The 19889-nt window shown below is 47.4% G+C and overlaps 2 protein-coding genes across 2 annotated transcripts in view; one reads left to right on the top strand and one right to left on the bottom strand.

Annotated features, from left to right (window-relative positions):
* The window catches only part of SLA2 (Src like adaptor 2), a 25446-nt gene extending 13694 nt beyond the window's left edge, over positions 1-11752 (top strand). Inside the window, exons 5-7 of the mRNA XM_060284076.1 lie at positions 7943-8092; positions 8837-8969; positions 9365-11752. Coding sequence (XP_060140059.1) covers positions 7943-8092; positions 8837-8969; positions 9365-9530 — 449 coding nt within the window. The 3' untranslated portion in view covers positions 9531-11752. The remainder of the gene's footprint in view (positions 1-7942; positions 8093-8836; positions 8970-9364) is intronic.
* RAB5IF (RAB5 interacting factor) lies at positions 10541-19889 on the bottom strand. Its single transcript, XM_030830679.3, has 4 exons — positions 19546-19889; positions 17640-17743; positions 12324-12453; positions 10541-11088 (listed from the first exon to the last, which is right to left on the bottom strand). The coding sequence occupies exons 1-4, from the start codon at positions 19657-19659 to the stop codon at positions 11047-11049; spliced, it is 390 nt and encodes a 129-aa protein (XP_030686539.1). The 5' UTR covers positions 19660-19889; the 3' UTR covers positions 10541-11046.

The raw sequence follows: 19889 nt of genomic DNA, 5'->3' as shown, positions 1-19889 counted from the left end.
CCCTCTGGCATACCTGGTTGTGTTCTAGGCCTGGGGGTAGCCATGGCAGGGCCCAAGTCAGGCCGAAAACCTTGGTGTGAGAAGGGGCACAACGAGTTTGTGGAGGTCCCAGGACTGCTCCAGAGGTTAGCGCCAGCGCCAGACCCCTAGAGCGTCACCCTCTTGCCTTCCTACTGTCCTACTATGTGTCCGTGCTGTGTTGAGCATTGCAAGGGAGACTGATGAGCAAGACAGGCTTCCTGCCCCTGAGGGACTCACCTCTGTGATTCTGTCAGCCGAGAAGCACTTAAAAGCATCTCCTCCGAGTCAGGCCTGATAAGTTGTGATTCCTGCCCTCAGGCTTCAGACAGTCAAGGGTCCAAGGTGCAGCATTCTCGAGGCTATCAGCTTCTTAGAGGTCTCAGAAGAAGTTCAGAGGGTCCTGCTAGACCTACGTCCCCCAAACAGGTTTTAACCTGCTCCTTCACACCACTGTGGACCCCGCCCCTCCTCCCGGCATCATCATCAGAACACCTGGGAGAACATGGCTCCTTAGGTCACTGCAGGCCAGGGTGTGACACTGGCTAAGCCTGCTGGAGCTTTCTGGAATCCGGGACCTCATACTTTCCTTGCCTTTTTCCCAGTGGGTCTCCCTCCAGGCCCTGCACCCAGGCTTAGCTCCTACCATTCCTTCCCACAGCCTGCCTCTGGCCCACTGCCCACCAGAACACTCCTTGAATGAACACACCTTGTTCTTTCCACTGCTCCATCCTGCACATGAGCCTCCCTCAGGGCCTGGAAAGCCCTCTCCTCCAGTCCTCCACTTGGCCAACTCACACTGATCCTTCTCGACCCACTGCAATGCCATTTCCCCAGGTTATTTGTCACTCTTTGCTCTCAACTCCCACAGCATCCTGAAAAGACCTCTTCTGTAGCTGCAATAAACTTATTTCTTAAAACAAAGTCAGGGTATGTGGTCTAACAGCAGGGGAACTAAATATTTGAGATGAGGACCATAAAGGAAAATTCTGGCTGAGGGATGTGCTGAGGGACAGTATTTCTTTCCCCAGAGTATGAAGATCTGATTACCTGTGTCTGGGGCTAGTGCAGTGCCAGCTTGTAGTAAGTGTTCAACAGATGTTTACTGTATAAATGGATGAGTAAATGAGTGCATGTATGTACGTTGAGGGGAGGAGAGAGGATGAAGAGCTGGGGTAGGGTAGACTGACCCCCAACACCATCTGTGCTCACAGCGGTAGGAGTGCATATGGTGGCAAGGACTCCTCAAGTCTGCTTGTATCATGGCCGTGTCCAGTGTTTATCACAGAGACTCAGTAATTCATTCAACAAATAAATATTGCATGGTGACTCTGTGCCAGCCACTGTTCTAAGTGCTGGGGATTCAACAATATAAAAAGCACCAATAAAGAGGTTAAAAAAACAGCAAAATCCCTGCCACAATCTAGTTGGCAACGTGCATAGTGAACAAACAGTAATTGAGCAACTGATCATGGCAAGTGCCACAAAGAAACAATAAAGCAACAGTTCAAAGGAACAGAGTAAACAACAGGTGCATCCTCAGCAGGAGGCAGGTGTGCCTGGAGCAGATCCAAGGTCACCGGAAGTCAGGTCATGCAAGGCCTTTCCAGGGTGAGAGCTTCAGATTTATTTTAAGTGTTGACAGGGAGGGTTCTAAGCAGGGGAGTGACATGATCTGATCCCTCTACGTTGCAAAGAGAGGATTTGGCAGGGGATGAGGCGGAAGTGGGGAGCCACATGGGAAGTTGTTGCAGGCTAATAAGAAGTGGTTAGATTCCGGATATGTTCTGAATGTAGCCAGTAGGGTTTTCTGTGGGGCTGGATGGGAGGTGATGGAGAATGGAAACTGCCAGGGATGATGCCGGGGTTAGGAGCTTAGTAATGAATGGATTGCGTTGCTGTTTTCTGAGATGGGAAGATGGTGGGCAGATAAATTAGGACGATCCCTTGTGAGGCTCACAGTTGGTTATATGGTGGGGTGGGGTAGTGTTGAGGGACAGACGATGGGAGAATAGGACCTTTGGTGCTAGCACTTGTGTCTGGGCAAGCCTAGAGCTGGGGTTTCTACCAGGCAGAGAAGGTGTTCTGGAGAGGAGTTGCCTGAGTAGGAACTGAGTTGTAAAAGGAAGGCTGGCGGTTACGCAGGTGGAAGAGTGTTCCATATAAAGGGAACAGTGTGAATAAAGAACCAGAGAACTGAGAAGGGGCACTGGATGCTTGCTATGCGCCAGACACTGCTATTTGCTTCACCTACTTTACCACCTGGATCTCTGTGGCAATCTGTTGAGGCGAGGACAATTATTATTCCCCTTTAGAAAGGAAGAAACAGATCTGAGAGGTCAACTAATGTGTCTTAGAGACACAGGTAGGGTTATAGGATGTAGGGGTGTTATAGTGTGTGACTCTGGGTGAGATATGAAACCAGGGAGTCCGAGTTTAAAAGACGTCCTGGAGGGCTTCCCTGGTGGCGCAGTGGTTGAGAGTCTGCCTGCCGATGCAGGGGACACGGGTTCGTGCCCCGGTCCGGGAAGATCCCACATGCCGCGGAGCGGCTTCGCCCGTGAGCCATGGCCACTGAGACTGCGCGTCCGGAGCCTGTGCTCTGCAACGGGAGAGGCCACAACAGTGAGAGGCCCGCATACCGAAAAAAAAAAAAAAAAGACGTCCTGGAACTGGGAGCCAGCCATAGATATCTGGGGCTGGCTGAGCAGCAGTGAGAAGGAACAGCAGGATAGCAGGCACACAGGGCAGTCAGAGGTGGCCTTGGTAGGTGACCTGTCCCCACAGCAGGGTAGACAACCCCACATGGGCTTGCCAGAGCTTGCTTATTATCTCTGAGTCTACCAGTCAGAGCCTCAGTGTAGCTGTGAGGCTCCCTCCTGGTTCTAGTAACTGTGATGACAGTGGCCAGGGTGGGGTGGCTGGAGAACCAGGCCCCAAAGAGGGACTTGGTCACTTAGTTCAGCGGGTTGGTTGGCTTCCAGGGCCTAGTTTCAGATATGTATCCCTTTCCCAACCACAGAGCTTTTTCAGGGTCACAGCACAGCTCCAGAAGAGATTCTTCTTAAAGGTACAGAGTCAAGGGGTCTCCAGAGTCAGGTAGAAAACAACGAAAAGGAAGCAAGGACCTTACTCCATACTTCTCAAAGTATATTGACTTTGTATCCTGTAGCCTTGCTAAATTCACTTATTAGTTCTCATCGCTTTTTTGTAGGTTCCTTAGGATTTTCTACATCTATGATCACACGTTATCTATAAATATAGTTTAACTACTTATTTTCCAATTCATATACCTTTTTTTTTTCCCTTGCCTTACTGCACTGGACCTCTAGTATAACAAGTAAAGTGGTAAGAACATTCTTGCTTTGTTCTTAGAAGGAAAAATTCAGTCTTTCCCATTAAGTATGATGTTACTTATAGATTTTTCACAGATGCTCTATGTCAGGTTAAGAGGAAGTACCCTTCTGTGGTAGGCAGACTAGCCCCCCCAGACGATGTCCAGGTCCTAATCCCTGAAACATGTGAATATGACTTACCTTACATTGCAAAAGAGAGTTCGTAGACATGATTAAGGATTTTGAGATACGAAGTTTATCGTGGATTATCCAGATGAGCCCAATGAAATCACAAGGGTCTTTATAAGATGGAGGCAAGAGGGTAAGAGTTTGAGAGATTGGAAGATGCTATGCTGCTGGCTTTGAAGATGGAGTAAGGGGCCATGAGCTAAGGAATGCTGGGGGCTTCTAGAAACTGAAGAGGCAAAGAAACAGACATTCCTCTAGAGCCTGCAGAAGAAGTACAGGCCTGCTGATACCTTGATTTTAGTTTAGTGAAATCTGTTTTAGATTTATGACCCCCAGAATTGTAAGATAACACATTTTTGTTGTTTTAAACCACTATATATATGGTAATTTGTTATAGCAGCAATAGGAAATTATTACACCCTCTATTTGTAGTTTTCTTTTTCTTCGTTTTTTAAAAATCATGATGCGTGTTGAATGTTGTCAAATTTTTCTACATTTCTGCAGGTGATCATGCTTTTTCTCCTCTATTCTACTAATTTAGTGAGTTAACACTGACGTTCAATTTTTAAATCAACTTGTATTCCTGGGATAAAGCCAATTTAGTTATAATGTATTATCTTTTTTATACATTGCTGGATTCAATTTGCTAACAGTGTGTTAAAAGATTTTTTGTGTCTACATATATGAGGTATATTGGTCTATAGTTTTCTCATAATGTTTTTGTCTGTTTTTCTTAGCAAGTTAATTGCTGGCCTCATAAAATGGGTGGGGAAATGTTATCTTCTCTATTTTCTTAAAGAGTTTGTATAAAATTGATGTTATTTCTTCTTTAAATGTTTGATAGAACTCACTAGTGAAGCCATCTGGACCCAGAGTTATCTTTCCAGGAAGTTTTTTTTTTTTTTTTTTAGGAAGTTTTAAAATTATGAATTCAATTTCTGCAATAGATATGGGTCTATTCAAATTTTCTATTTCTTGTGTCAGTTTTGGTAATTTGTGTCTTTTAAGGAATTTGTCCATTTCATCTAAGTTGTAGAATTTATTGGCATAAAGTTGTTCACAGTATGCCCTTATCCTTTTAATGTGTGTAGGATCTATAGCAATGTCCCCTCTTCATTCCTGATGTTGGTAATTTGTGTGTGTGTGTGGTGTTTCTCTTTTTCTTTCATCAGTCTAGTTTGAGCTTTATCAATTTTATCAACCTTTTCAAAGAATCAGCATTTGATTTTTCTCCATTGTCTTCTATTTATTTTTATTTCCTTCCACTTAAATTTATTTTTTCTAGCTTTTTAAAGTAGAAACTTTATTTTATGCCTTCTTTTCTTCAAGTGTAAGATTTAAAGCTAAAAATATACCTTTAAGTCCTGATTTAGCTGAGCTCACAAATTTATTTATTTAGTTAAAAATATTTTCTAATTTTGCTTATGATTTCTTCTTTGATCCCTGGGTTATTTCCAAGCATCTGGGGATTTTCCATATGTCTTTCTGTTATTAATTCATAATTCTGTGTGGTCAGAAAACATACCTTTAATTATTTCAATCCTTCTACATTTCTGTTTTTACGGCCCAGTCTATAGTCTGCCTTGAATATTCCATGTGCTCTTGTTGGGCCCAAGGTTTGTTAATTAAGTCAAATGGGCTGACTGCATTGTTCAACTCTTCTATATGCCTGTTGATTTTCTATCCTATCAAGTACTAAGAGAGGAGTGTTGAAATCTCCAATTATAATTATGGACATCTATTTTTTCTGTTAATACTGTTGGCTTTGCTCTATATTTTGAAACTCTGTAACTGGGTGCATACAAATTCAGGATATCCTCTTATCTCTGGTAATACCCTTGGTCTTGAGTTCTACTTTTCTGATATTATCACTCCAGTTTTCCTAAGATTAATGTGTGCATGATACATATTTTTTACTTTTAGCCTGTGTTTTAATATTCAAAGTGTGTTTATCATGTAGTTGGGTCTTGCTTTTTAAAATACAGTTTGAAAATCTCTGCCTTTTAACGGAGTATTTAGACCACTTCCTCAAAGTAAAAGCTTCCTAAAACTGAGCACTGCCTGTGGTTTGGGAAAGTCACTCCTGCATTTTGTTGGCATTCCACGGGAAAGGTTAAGTGACAGGGTCACTGGCTCTTCCTCCAGGTTCTCTGTGCCAGTGTTCTCATCTGTAAACTGGGGATAACTGTACCTACCTCACAGGGTGGTTATGAGAATTAGACGAGATAGTCCATATAAAAAGTGCATAGTAAGCACTCAATAAATGAAAGCTACAGATAGCTTTAAGTAATTAGATAGTAATAATAGGTTATTACTGTTATTCCACTAAGCACCCTCTTCCCATTTGGCTTTGATGAAGTGTTAAGAAATGAATCCCACTTTACAGTTATAAAGAGCACTCGTATGCAACCTCATCTGCTGAAAACTACTGCTGGAGGCCTGATTTTATATAGTTATATAGTTATGATTTTATATAGTCTTTTCTCTCTATTCATTTTCAACCATGTGCTTTTCCTCTTCTAGCCAGTTATCCTTTTTTTTTTTTTTTTTTTTTTGCGGTAAGCGGGCCTCTCACTCTTGTGGCCTCTCCCGCTGCGGAGCACAGGCTCCGGACGCGTAGGCTCAGCTCAGCGGCCATGGCTCACGGGCCCAGCCGCTCCGTGGCATGTGGGATCCTCCCGGACCGGGGCACGAACCCACGTCCCCTGCATCGGCAGGCGGACTCTCAACCACTGCGCCACCAGAGAAGCCCCCAGTTATCCTTTTTTTAAATTAAAATTTTTGTTGAAACCTATCAAACTGTACACTTTAAACATATGCATTTTATTTTATATAAATTATACCTCAATAAAGTTGATTTTAAAAACTAAAACAGGGAGTTCCCTGGTGGCCTAGTGGTTAGGATTCTGGGCTTTCACTACCGAGGTCCGGGTTCAATCCTGGTCTGGGAACTGAGATCCCACAAGCCACGCAGCTCGGCCAAAAAAAAGAAACAACTAAAAACTGGAAAAATTCTGTCACTTGCATCAGTGAATATAATATTCACGTATAGGTTTAAGACTAATAACAGGGACTTCCCTGGCAGTCCAAGTGGTTAAGACTCTGTGCTTTCACTGCAGGGAGTGTGGGTTTGATCCCTGGTTGGGGAACTAAGATCCCAAATGCCGTGTGGCACAGCCAAAAAAAAAAAAGACTAATAATAAAACCAACATCCATATGCCCACTTACCAGCTTAAGAAATTGTGCAACAGTCCCTTTGAAGCCCTTTGCCTGCTTCACTGTGTTAATCAGTTACTTTTCTTCATGGTTTTTTCTTTTCCTGGTTGTGCCAGGTCTTAGTTGCGGCAGGTGGGTTCCTTAGTTGCGGCAGGTGGGTTCCTTAGTTGCGGCAGGTGGGTTCCTTAGTTGCGGCAGGTGGGTTCCTTAGTTGCGGCAGGTGGGTTCCTTAGTTGCGGCAGGTGGGCTCCTTAGTTGCAGCTCACCAGTTCCTTTTAGTTGCGGCACATGTGCTCCTTAGCTGTGGCATGCAAACTCTTAGTTGTGGCATGCATGTGGGATCTAGTTCCCTGACCAGGGACTGAACCCGCTTCCCCCGCATTGGAAGGCAGATTCTTAACCATTGTGCCACCAGGGAAGTCCCTTCTTCATAGTTTTGCCATACATGCATCCCTATGCAGTAGTCTTGGCTGCCTCTGAACTTTATTTAAATAGAATCATACTGAATGTATGCTTCTGTGACTTGCTGTTTTCTGCTCATTATTTTAAACATTTATCTATGCTTATGTGTGTAGTGGTTATTAACTTTTACTGCTGAATAGTGTTACATTCTAGAATCTACCATTCTCTCGAGTCCATATGGGCTGTTTGCAGTTTTTGGGCTTTTCCGAACAATGCTGCTGTGAATACTTTTGTTCATGTATTTGCAAGGCATCATGCTGGGATGGAACGGCTGGGTTGTGAGGTATGAGCATGTTCAACTCGACTAGTTAATGCCAACTGTTTCCAAAGTGGCTTATACAATTTATCTTTCCACCAGCAGGGTAAGAATTCCTTTCTCCACATCCCTGCTGACATCTACTGACACATTTTCACATCCTAACACTTCTGCCCACTTGAGTCTTTATAGTAACAGCCAACACTTAATGCTCACTTAAACTGTGGCAGGCCCTGTTCTGAGCCCTGTGTGCATGACCTTGTTTCCTCCTCACGAGAGCCCTAGCTATGATAAGTGTGTTGTCATTTATAAGCAAGAGAGCAAATCTCTGTCCCTCCCTTCCCCCTTCCCTCGTTTGGGCCCAGTGCTCACTCTCTGTGGCCATTTCATGTCTTCCTTCTCCCATCCTGGGCTGGGCTTGGTCCCAGCATGGCCTTAATCCCACCCTGGACCCTTTCCTTCTCAGGCTGTTACTCCCTGTCGGTCCGCCTCAGCCGCCCTGCATCCTGGGACCGGATCAGACACTACAAGATCCAACGCCTTGACAATGGCTGGCTGTACATCTCACCACGCCTCACCTTCCCCTCACTCCAGGCTCTGGTGGACCATTACTCTGGTATGGCCATCCCCTACCTCCATGAGAGCAGACTGGGATGTGGGTCTGTGGGGAAGATAGTTTGCCTGCTGGAGAATATCTAGGCAGAAGAGGGACCTCCCCTCTCTCCATGCCAGTCCCTGTGCCAAGAAACACAGCCCGGAAGCCCCAAGTTCATCTCGTGCCAACAGAGCCACGGAGGTGTCCCGTGTTAGTGCAGGCCAGTGCCTCACCCACAACTGTGGTTCTGAGTCAAAGTCCCCAATGGCTGGCACAGTTCTCTCCACAGGAACAAGGCCCAGAGCTGTTGCTATTGTGGAATTCAGTTGATTCTCAGCATTTTCTGGTGCCTGTTCTGTAACAGGCACTGCAGCCACTACAGCAGAGAGTCAGAGAAGCAGAGAGGAAAGACTGCTACTGGGAAAACTGATCGGGGGATTTCAGGACAGTCATTCCATGCAGCAGACACTGACAGAACAAGTAGAGACTGATCATCCCTTAGCTTTCTTCTTTCCAAAGCGCTTTTCTAACCAGAAACTGGGGCTCAAAGAGGTCCATCAACTTACCCGAAATCACACGGTAAATTAAGTCTCCCGAAACCTAGCCCAGAATGACCTTTGACTGCATGTCAGCTTCCAGATTAATAGCCTGGGGCTCATGCTCCCACCTGCCAAGTGTGGAAAGCTGTCAGGGTGAGGGTGGAGTTGTTGGGGAGGAAGGCAGGGCTGGGGCCAGCCATGTCAAGGGTCTAGGTCTCTTCCTCAGAGCTGGCGGATGACATCTGCTGCCTACTCAAGGAGCCCTGTGCCCTGCGGAGGGCCGGCCCACCCCCTGGCAAGTCCATACCTCTACCTGTGACTGTGCAGAGGACACCACTCAATTGGAAAGAGCTGGACAGGTGAGAAGCCCCTGGAACATGAAGGCAGAACAAAGGAGACTTAGAAGGACCCACCCCTGGGAACCCAGAATGGGCTTGTCACCTTCAGGGACACCTGGGAGCCAATAAGCGTTGACTGAACTCAGGCCAGCCCAGGCTCAGCAGGTCTGCTGCGGGGACTAGCAGGGAGGCCAAAGTGGGCATGGATATGGGGCTTGCCTGGGCACCGAGGTGGCCAGGATGGAAGGTCAGACAAGATGGGGTACAACAGAGAGTGAAGTGAAGGGGAGTTTGATCTGACTAGGAACAGGGAACCACTGTGAGTTTTTCAGCAGGTTTTGAGAACAGGGAACCATGTGGTAGGTGCATGGAGGAGGGTGAGGCTCCCTGATGCAACTCTTTCCCCCTCTCCACAGCTCTCTCTTGTTCTCTGAAGCATCTGCCACAGGGGAGGAGTCCCCCCTCAGTGAGGGACTCCGGGAGGCCCTTAGCTCCTACATCAGCCTGACTTATGACATCTCCTTGGACGATGCCAAGGCCCAAAGCAGAGACCGAAAGGGGAACCAAGGCTGCAGCACCTAGAACCCCAACTCAGCTCAGCCTGACTGAGCACCCCAGAGGCAAAGACTGTGCAGAGTGAGGGGAGGGCTGGGACGCAGAGGCACAGCCAGAGTCCCACCTCTATCCTCTGTTCCTTCCTCTCTCAGCCCTAAGAAGTCACCTAACCTCCTCCCAGTGCCATGACCCGACCTACAGCCTCTAGTTCAAGTAAAGACCAGTTAAGAACAGGGCCAGGACTCCAGAGAGACTAGATGTCCTCGGTGTGACCCAGCCAGTTCCCGAGTTTGGGAGTCCCAGTACCACCTTCCTCCCTCTGCCTGTCGAGTCGAGTCTCATTCTACATCCCCACAACCACTCGCACAAGGCAGAGAACGCCCACTAGCATCAAGGAGAAAAAAATAATCATTTAAGGAAAACTGACCAGTCTCATTCAGAATGCCACCACACCTCAGAAGGTAGAACTACGGCCTAGAAGGGACAGGAAGAAGAGGGGATGGGTGGCTTAGACGGCAGCAGAACCTGAGCTCTCCAGCTTCCACCTGACCGCCACGGCAAAGAGCAGGACCTCTGACTGTCCAGGTCCTCCACGTCCCCATTAAGCCCCTTCTCTGGACAGTCCTAGCTCTCAGATCTTTCATCTTGTGGCTCATCGTTTGAACCTGGCTAAGCCTTCTTGGCTACAACAGCCTTGCCGTCTTGTAGCCAAATGCAAAAGACACCACCCGAGCCTAGCACACCGCAGTGAGCTCAGTCACGTCTCTCAGTGCTGAGCCGGGGCATCAGGGCATCAGGCGGTAAGCCCTCCCTCCACAAAGTCAAGGCCACAGCCTACACCAACTCCAGCCCTTGACTTCCCTGCTGCACATTAAGGGAAAGAAGCCTGGATAGAGCTGTTAAGGGAGCAGGGAGAGGAGGAAGAGGGAAGGGGGAAGAGGGAAGGGGATGGGAGGGCACCACCTCTATTGCTCCTATTGGGTTCTGAGGCTAGAGGTGAGGTTGGAAAGGCTTTACCAGGTATCACCAACAGGGGCTCAATTAAAGATCTGATTTATTCAAGTATCTGAAAACATTCTACAACGAAAACTGTTATTAGATGCTGCTTGTACTGTGCTATGGACCACGCACATACTGCCATACTGTTTTCAGAAGACTTGAAATGCCAATGTTTGATATAGTTTAAAAACCGTACACCTGATGGAAAAGGAAGACAATTTAATGTTTCATCCGGATCCAGATGTGCACCAAATTACAGGACAGCTCCAATCGGCCAACAGGTGTTTCATGATGGTATCCAAGAAGAAACGGTTGGTGATGGACAATTCAGAAATGCTTCCCCAAAAGGTGGATGGTTCTTTAAAAAGTTTCAGGTCACAACCCTTGCAGAAAACACTGACGCCCAACACACTGATTCTCGGTCCAGGAAACACGGGTCTTCCAGGTTCCGCGTGGCTGGGGTGCCCCCCAACAATCGTGTTTCTGTGGTGTAACTAAGAGGGTCCTTTGGACCAGACAGGGAGCAGGTGGGGACTGTGCACCGTCAGTCATAGTGGATGGCAGTGTAAAAGATGATCCAAATGACCTAGAGAGGAAACAAGCAATGTTCATGGGCTCCCTCACCAACAGGGTCAACACAGGCTCCCATTCCACAAAACAAAAGCATCCTAAGAATGTGCGCACAGTGTACTTCCCGGGGGCTATCCAATGCATAAGCTGCTTGGGACAAGAGCACTGAAATCAAGCTGTCTCTAATAGAGCCCAGGACCACCGTCCTGTGCTCCCAAAGGGACCCTGGACAAGTCTCTCCCCTTGCCAAACAGAGACCAGAGTGCGAGGGCTTAGAGTTATAGGTGTGGAAATGATACAGGTAAAGCAAACTGTACTGCTAGTAAGTGTTAGCATTAGCAACAAACGTGAAAACAAAACTACATCATATCCTGTCAGCTTCATATCAAATAAAGCAGAGGTTCTCAAACCTGACTCGCCTTTGCAATCTCGTGGGCTCTTTAAAAACATACAGAGAGATGCCTGGGCGCCACCTCCCAGAGATTCTGATTTCGTTGTTTGGGCTAGGTTCTATAATTGTTTAAAAATAACTTTGAGGTATAATTCATATTTCATGACGTTTACCCTTTTAAAGTATACAATTCAGAGGTTTTTTAGTATATTCAGAGTTGTGAAAACATTTTGGAGCATTTGCGTCACCCTGAAGACAACATCTATTCCCATTATCAGTTACTTCCCATTTCCCCTCCCCCCCCCCCCCCCCCCGCCACTGGCAACCATTAATCTACTTCTTATCCATGTGGATCTGCCTATTCTGGACATTTCACATAAATGGAATCATACAACATGTGGTCTTTTGTGTCTGGATTCTTTCACCTAGCAGAATGTTTTCAAGGTTCATCCTTGTAGCATGTACCAGTTCTTCATTCCTCTTTATGGCCAAGTAATATTCTACTGTCTGGGTATGTAACATTTTATCTAGCCATTCATTGGGTGACGGCTGTTTGCATTTTTTGGCTGTTATGAATATATTTTTAAATGTTTTCCAGTTTTCAATATGCAGCCAGAGTTGAGAATTAGATGTAGAAACTGACAATGAGCTCTGGATTTGCTCACCACAGGGAGACTATACAGTGTATCACACCACATCTTTTGGGACATTAACTCAAGAAAGGACATGCCCTCCAGCCTCAGGAGTCTTGAAAAATGGTACCCACATCACACACTGTAACTCAGTCAAGGGGCTCCCCTTGAATAACTGGCATCTCAGGAAATGACAAAACCTGCTGTGAAATTACCAGCTACACATACCATGAACAAGGCAAACGATGTCATAAACCCTTCCTTTGTGAGCTCCCACGTGCCGCCATACTCTTCCTCATCTATCTGTAGGTAGTTGCTGAAGTAGAGGTACAGGACACCTGCATTGATCAGGCAGAATCTGGAGCAAGGGAGAACAAGCACCAAACATAAACTGTAAGCTTGGAAGACTGAGAACTCCCACCAACACGGTCCAGCTCTATCAGGGCACTTGCTGTCGCACAGTTAACTCTATTACGGAGGCAAATGAAATAATACATAAAAACGCCTAGGCCCTCAATGGAGCTGCCCACTTGGTTGTGCTAGAGACTTAAAAAAGGAGCATCTCTTTTTAGCTGACCAGCAAAAGCAGAAAATAAAATAAAAATGAAGCACATATAAGTTCTCCAAGTCCCCTTGAAGTAAGACAGAAGGCTGCTTGCTGAACAGCCCCAAATAGGTCCAGTACCTGACACGGGCCTCCAGGTAGCTCCAGCTCGGGGGGTGGGGTGGGGGGGCATGGGGAAAACACATGTTAAGCTGCTGCTTCATGGCCTAGTTGAGCAAGCAAGGGCATAGTAAAGCAGCCTCTGCATAATTCCCAACGGGAGACAATTTCTGAATGTCCACTGTCTGCTACTGCACTTGATGCAGAGGTGAACATGACAGTTCCTGCCCTCAGCTCACCGCCTATTAGGAGCCAGAAACAGCAGGCAGAGTGGAATTGAAACCAGAGGTTTATGAGCACTTCCAGGAAGGTCTTTGACCCCTATCACATATGATTTAACTGATGCAGGAATCAGAATACCATGAGTAGTAACACATCACTCTGCTCTACTGATCTCTATGTAAAAGTAATATTCATAAAGTGATCAAAACTCTCTTTTTATGATCTTTCCAGTTACGGCACCTAATCCAATGGGGGACTATATGCCTTAGGCCACATCCCTTCTGAAGGCTGCAGTAGAAAATGCAGAGAACAGGTTCCTCCTATCAGTTAAGTGTGGGCTGGTGCAGGGCAGGGCAGTATGATGGCGATGAGGAGTGTATATGGGGGGGGGCGGGGCAGGGAACAGACCCTGAGGCTGTCTGTGCAAGGTTAACAAGGAGACAGGGTGTACCTACACCAGGAAGTCTAGTTTGTGAGTAGTCAAGAGTATGGGCTTTCTCGTGAGTGGAAGGAAAAGGAGCTGGGAGGCTGGTTTAGACCTGTTTCAGGACATAAGTACAAATAAAGTTTGAGGACGGGGACTGGGAAAATGGTTGAATGGAGAGGCAAGAATCCCCAAAGGCTTCAAGCCTAAGGACCTGGGAGAACCATGGGTCCAGTAACAGAAGCAGGGAGTCAGGAAGGACAGATGGTTCTTTTGGATTTCACACGAAATACAGTCCTTGGCTTGGCTATGTCATGGCCATATCCTGATCGTCTACTAGGAATCTTGGGACCCAGCCAATCTGGCCACCTCCCTCTGACAGGAGTTCCATTTTGGACAGGCTGAGTTAGTGGCTCTAGACAGCCTACTATCAGGACTTAGCAATGTCACTCTGGGGCTCAGCTAATAAGCTAGGGCTGGACAGTGACTGGAGACTCTGACAGTCTCCAGCTGTAAGGTGGTTGCTTAGTGAGATGAGAAAGGGAAATATAAGGGAAAGAGATAAATAAAGGATGACAGGGAGAGAGAAAAGGGCTGACATAGGCCCTGCCTTCCAAGGGGCACACATTAAGTAGAAAATGAATTCACAGACACAAAGGCATTTAAAAGTCTGGTGTACCAGGGGGAGGGGTCAGGAAAAGGACTGGAAAGGCTCACACTGAGCTTTAAGGATGGGCATAAATTCTGTGTTGGAAACGGGAGAGAATGACATAGCAAATGGGTGGACAAAGAAATGAAAATACTGGGGATTTCCCTGGCAGTCCAGCAGTTGAGACTCCAGCTTCCACTGCAGGTGGGCAGGGGTTCAATTCCTGGTGGGGAAACTAACATCCTTCATGTCACATGGGGCAGCCAAAACAAAAAAAAAAACAAAAAACTGACTCTCAAATGGATTTTTAACAATTCTATCTTAAAAACTCCAGTCTTAACAAAATAACGAATCTAACAAATACTGACTTCAGGGCTGGAAGGTAATATATGACTCTGCTTCCAAGGGTCAATGGGAACTCGTTTCAGCTTTTCAAAAATTTTAACAAGCATTCACTGAGCACCTCTTGATCATGTGCCAAGCTCTATGAGAGACAGAGGAAGAAAGGGATGAATAGAACCCCTCTCCAATTACGTAAAACCTCGGCATACAGAACAGAACCATCACACTCAGTTCCCAGGCAAATTTTAAGTAATGAGACCCAAGGAAATGGCTTTACCTTAATAGGTCCTAGCTGGTGCCCACACCAGAAATGAAGAGAAGTCAAGTGGGGGTCCAGACAGAGGGCAGCGAAGGCGGGAAGTGGGGAGGAGACAGTCACCACAACTGAGCACCAGGCAGCTGAGTCAGATAGATGGAGGAAAGGGGGTGTGTGTGGAAAAAATCAATGTCCTTGGGCACTTTCCAAGAGCTGGGAAAAAGGTGCCAACCAAAGGAGGGAAGGGATTCCTTTGGAGAGAAACTGGCTCTGGCAGGACAGTGTGGGACTGAACCCTAGAAAACAGGCAGTCCTGAGAAAGTGGCATGATGGGTAAGCCACTCCAAGGTGAATTCACTGCAAACACCCTGTTTCTTGCTTTCTCAATAGCCAGCCATATTTTATCACTCTTTGTAAAGCTAATCATATGACTGCAGTGAACCACTTATGGAGTGCCTATGATGTACTAAGCCCTACCTTTAGCAGTTTACTTGAATCACCTCATTTAATTCACACATCAATCTCATGAGGAAGGCACTTCTTTATTGCCCTCATTTTAATGAGGAAACTGAGTCTCACAAAGTGAGCTCCAAATTATGTAGCTTGAAAGTGGCAGAGCTGGAACTTGAATCCAGAGCTTTCTAGAAAGTTAAAAATCTGGGGCTTCCCTGGTGGTGCAGTGGTTGAGAATCTGCCTGCCAATGCGGGGGACACGGGTTCGTGCCCCGGTCCGGGAGGATCCCACATGCCGCGGAGTGGCTGGGCCCGTGAGCCGTGGCCGCTGAGCCTGTGCTCCGCAATGGGAGAGGCCACAGGAGTGAGAGGCCCGCGTACCGCAAAAAAAAAAAAAAAATCTGTTTGGGCAGCCTTACTCATTTGCCACAGTGGGAAGGATACTAGACTAGCTCTAGTCTTTGCTATATTATTTGCAGATTGGTGACTTCGGAAAAATCCCGTAGGACTCCTACAAGACGAGATAGGTGCTGGGGATTTGAACCAGTGTCATCCTCTCCTAGAAAAGTGATCTGGGGAAGACAGGAGACTGACTACCTTTTGCCTTTAGATTGCCTTCTGCCTTCTCTGGCATTTTCCTTATATCTGCCTTTTTTCTCATAGAAAGCTAAAATTGGGTGACCAACATTCTAAAAATGTATCTACATACCATTTCCACCCTGAGAAGACCTCTGTGAACACCAGGTCCTGCCCGTGTCTCATCACCCTCAATGAGTCCTCATCAAATGTCCACTCTGTCAAAGTCAGTCAGAGGATAAACTCTTACGGTTTCCTTGGACAAATGCTTTGATCAGCATCATAAATCGAAAACCTCTTTAGGGACTTCCCTGGTGGCGCAATGGTTAAGGATCTGCCTACCAATGCAGGGGACACAGGTTCGAGCCCTGGTCTGGGAAGATCCCACATGCCGCGGAGCAACTAAGCCCCATGCACCACAACTACGGAGCCTGCACTCTAGAGCCCTCGAGACACAACTACTGAGCCCGTGTACCACAACTACTGAAGCCCGCATGCCTACAGCCTGTGCTCCACAACAAGAGTAGCCACTGCAATGAGAAGCCTGCGCACCGCAATGAAGAGTAGCCCCCTCTCACCACAACTAAGCCTGCGCTCAACAACGAAGACCCGATGCAGCCATACATACATACATACATATATAAATACAACAACAACAACTCTTTAGTTAGGAGAGGGAACTGTACATTCCTTTTGGGTTATCTTCTGAAAAAACAGGCAACTCAAAGAAGTTTGAAACTGTTTCACACTTTTCACCCCAGAGTAAGGAATAAGAGATGTATGTGATCATGGTTAAAATAATATATGTGATTTTCCATGGGTGAGTATGACAGTTTGTATTCCCAGAGGCCTGCCTGTCTATTTCTACTATAACTTGCCCACAACTCCTATCCTAAGACAATTCCGGGACTTCCCTGGTGGTCCAGTGGTAAAGAATCCACCTTATAATGCAGGGAATTTGGGTTCAATCGCTGGTTGGGGAACTAAGATCCCGATACATGCCATGGGGCAACTAAGCCCGCACGCCACAACTACTAAGCTTGTGCGCCTCAACACGAGAGCCCACGTGCCACAAACTACAGAGCTCACATGCTCTGAAGCCTGCATGCCACAACTAGAGAAGAGAAAACCCGCACGCCACAATGAAGAGCCCGCGCACCACAACAAAAGATCCCACATTACTCAATAAAGATCCTGTGTGCCGCAACTAAGACCCAATGCAGCCAAAAATAAATAAAATATAATAAAATAAAATAAATACATCTTAAAAAAAAAAGAAAAACACAATTTCCACAAATCCTATTAATTCAACCTGGCGGGCATTTGGACTTGCTCTCAGTGACTGGTTAACAAGCTGAGCCACGACTGGGAGCTCGTGTCAACTGCTGCCACAGGCACACAATAAAAAACTGAGGGCTTAATCTCTACTTCTTCACTGCCTTTAAAATGTAGGCACCTGGGACTTCCCAGGCGGTCCAGTGGTTAGGACTCCACGCTTCCACTGCAGGGGGCATGGGTTCCATCCCTGTTCAGGGAACTAAAGATCCCGCATGCTGCAAGACGCGGCCAAAAAAAAAGGAGGGACCTAAAACAACTTCTGCCAAGTCCAAGATTCTGGACATCCAGCACAGTGCACAAGGGAGTGGTCATCAAGTATCAGAAGCTCTTCCACTTTCCAAACTTCCACAGACAACAAAGGTCATGTCAGAACTAGATGCCTGCTGCCAACAGGCAATATGGCAACCTCTTGCATGAGGTCACTAAGGACCCATGAATGAATAAACTAACCTGGATTTTCATAAAGGTAACATGCCTGACCCAAGCTGCTCCCAAGCCTGTGGAACTGACGAGTGCTGTATCAGACCCAGGAGTGCCATCATGGGGCCAGTTTTTTGATTTAGTCATTACACACACACACACACAGGGAAAAAAAACAAAACAAAAAACCCAAGACTTACCCTGCTATTCCCAAGAAACCTCGCAATGGTAACACTCCCCAAATGACACCTAGGACCACAGCAATGATCTGTCGGAACCAGTAGATCACATCTAAAAATTCATCCTGTAGAAAAGAGAGAATGTGTGCATAATCTGGAGTGGGTGCCACAAGAGAGCCTCTTGTGATAGGTGAGGAACAGAAAAGCTTTCTGCTAAACTCATCTTCCAGAGGAATTTTCCCCAAAAGCAACGGTATACAGTTCTTGAATCTCCACATCTTCTTATACTAAAATGTGGTTAAAAAATGATGTATTTAGTTATCTTAAGTGATGGCTTCCAGGGCGTTGTGCTCTACATAAAAATTTTTAGAAAAATCATTTACTTAATTTTTTCAGAAGCTACAAAAATGAAATTGCTGTGATAATAACTGAGCTACTGGCCAGTTAGTTATCTGACCTGGAGAGACAAGAACAGACTATCCACAAGCAGAAGGGCTGACTGTTAACCAATTCAGTACCACCTTCCCACACTCTGAATTTTGAGTAAGTCACAAAAGAGAAAAGAGATTAGAAACAAAAGTACAGGAGAGGGCTTCCCTGGTGGCGCAGTGGTTGAGAGTCCGCCTGCCGATGCAGGGGACACGGGTTCGTGCCCCGGTCCGGGAAGATCCCACATGCCGCGGAGCGGCTGGGCCCGTGAGCCATGGCCGCTGAGCCTGCGCGTCCGCATTGGGAGAGGCCACAGCAGTGAGAGGCCCGCGTAACGCAAAAAAAAAAAAAAAAAAAAAGTGCAGGAGGCAGGTGCCTGCATATCCAATTTTCATACAAGAACACGGAAGACTCAGGTTTCTGACCTGCTCTGGACTGCAGAAACCAGTCCTTACACAAAAAAGGAAAGAAATGACACAGCAAATCAGAAAGATTTTACAAGAGCTGGGCAGCACTGGGGGCAGGACAAGGGCACCTTCAGGAAGTACCTCCCATCCCCCCCCTTTACAGGAACTCTAGGGAAAACTACTTCTGATGAAAGTAACTGATGAAAAACTACTTCATCAGTCCAAAAAAATAAAAGGGGGGGAAAGACTGCAAATCTAACATTCTTTTCAGGCCAACTGGAATCAAGCTATTTGTGATGGTTCCTTCCACGCGATGGAGCAGAGTTGGGGAAGTGCTTACACTCAGATCTTCTGAGTGCGTGTGACCAGTAAGGACATCTTTAAGTCCCCCAACCATTCCTCACACACATTTGGTGGTTTCTCCCCCACTCCCTCGCGTGTATACACACACACACACCACACTCACCCCTGAAAGGTGGTCTCATTCTCCCCTCTCAACTCTCACACTTATTCTGTTTTCTCATTCAACAGAAAAGCACTGACAGCTCACCTTTAGTGAGCCTCACCATGTGCTAAACGCTTTACCGCACCATGGTACCCGACTTCAGAGTTGTTCGGAGACTTGAGTGAGATGACGCACAGAGGGCGCCCAACACACAGCAAGCACTCAGTAGAAGTCTGTTACCGTTACTGTTCGTGCTAACCACGGTGGTAAGTTGTTAATTCGACAAGGTAAGTCACTTACTCAAGATCCTACTGGGAGTAAAAGGCGGAGATCGAATCGAATTCAGCTCGCTCTCGCCGTTCAGGCACCCGACCTGCCCGCGGGGGGGCAACTGCTCCGCCCCCTCCTTGCTGCTTCCCGCGTGACCCGGGCGACTTCACTCTTAGGCCACTCCGTAGTGAGCCCGGAGCCCGACAGCCGGACCCTCCGAGTTCGCCCCGACACCCTTGGACCACCCGCCCCACCACCCCGAACACTCGGCAGCGCCCGGACAGGGGCAGGGGCAGGGGCAGGCTCGGGCCTGTCCATTCGTCCCCGAGTCCCAGCCGGCTCCTCGAACGTGCGCCCTTGCCAGGCCCCACCGCACCTTGTCCTCCCAGGCCGCGTCGCTCCGTAGCACCTTGCTCCAGACGGAGACTTTGAGGGCCCCGTTAGCCAGCAGCGGCTGAGGCGGCTCCTCCTTCCGCCGCCCGCCGCTCATCCTCCCGTCGCGCCGCCCGGGCCGGGCCTGGGGCGCGCGGGCCGATCTAAAAGAGGTCGGGGTCTGGGGTCGCGGGTCACGGCGCACGGGGCGTGGCGGTGGCGGTGGCGGCGGCGGCAGCAACAGGCTCAGCGGATCGGTTCGGCGGCGCGCCTGCGGCTGCCCCCACTTACCCGAACACCCTGGCTCTGCTAGCTCGGCCGAGACCAGGAGCGCGGAGGGCGGAACAA

The sequence above is a fragment of the Globicephala melas genome, chromosome 15 (assembly GCF_963455315.2).
Source record: "Globicephala melas chromosome 15, mGloMel1.2, whole genome shotgun sequence".
NCBI lineage: Eukaryota > Metazoa > Chordata > Mammalia > Artiodactyla > Delphinidae > Globicephala > Globicephala melas.
The sequence above is the reverse complement of the archived record's forward strand: the minus strand, read 5'-3'. Positions and strand labels throughout refer to the sequence as shown.

Coding starts and splice junctions, on each gene's coding strand:
- RAB5IF (XM_030830679.3), bottom strand. CDS start 19,659: ATGAGCGGCGGGCGGCGGAAGGAGGAGCCGCCTCAGCCGCTGCTGGCT. Junction 12,454..17,639: donor GGTTTCTTGGGAATAGCAGG/GTAAGTCTTGGG, acceptor CCCTTGCTCCAG/ATTCTGCCTGATCAATGCAG. Junction 11,089..12,323: donor CATCGTTTGCCTTGTTCATG/GTATGTGTAGCT, acceptor TTTCCTCTCTAG/GTCATTTGGATCATCTTTTA.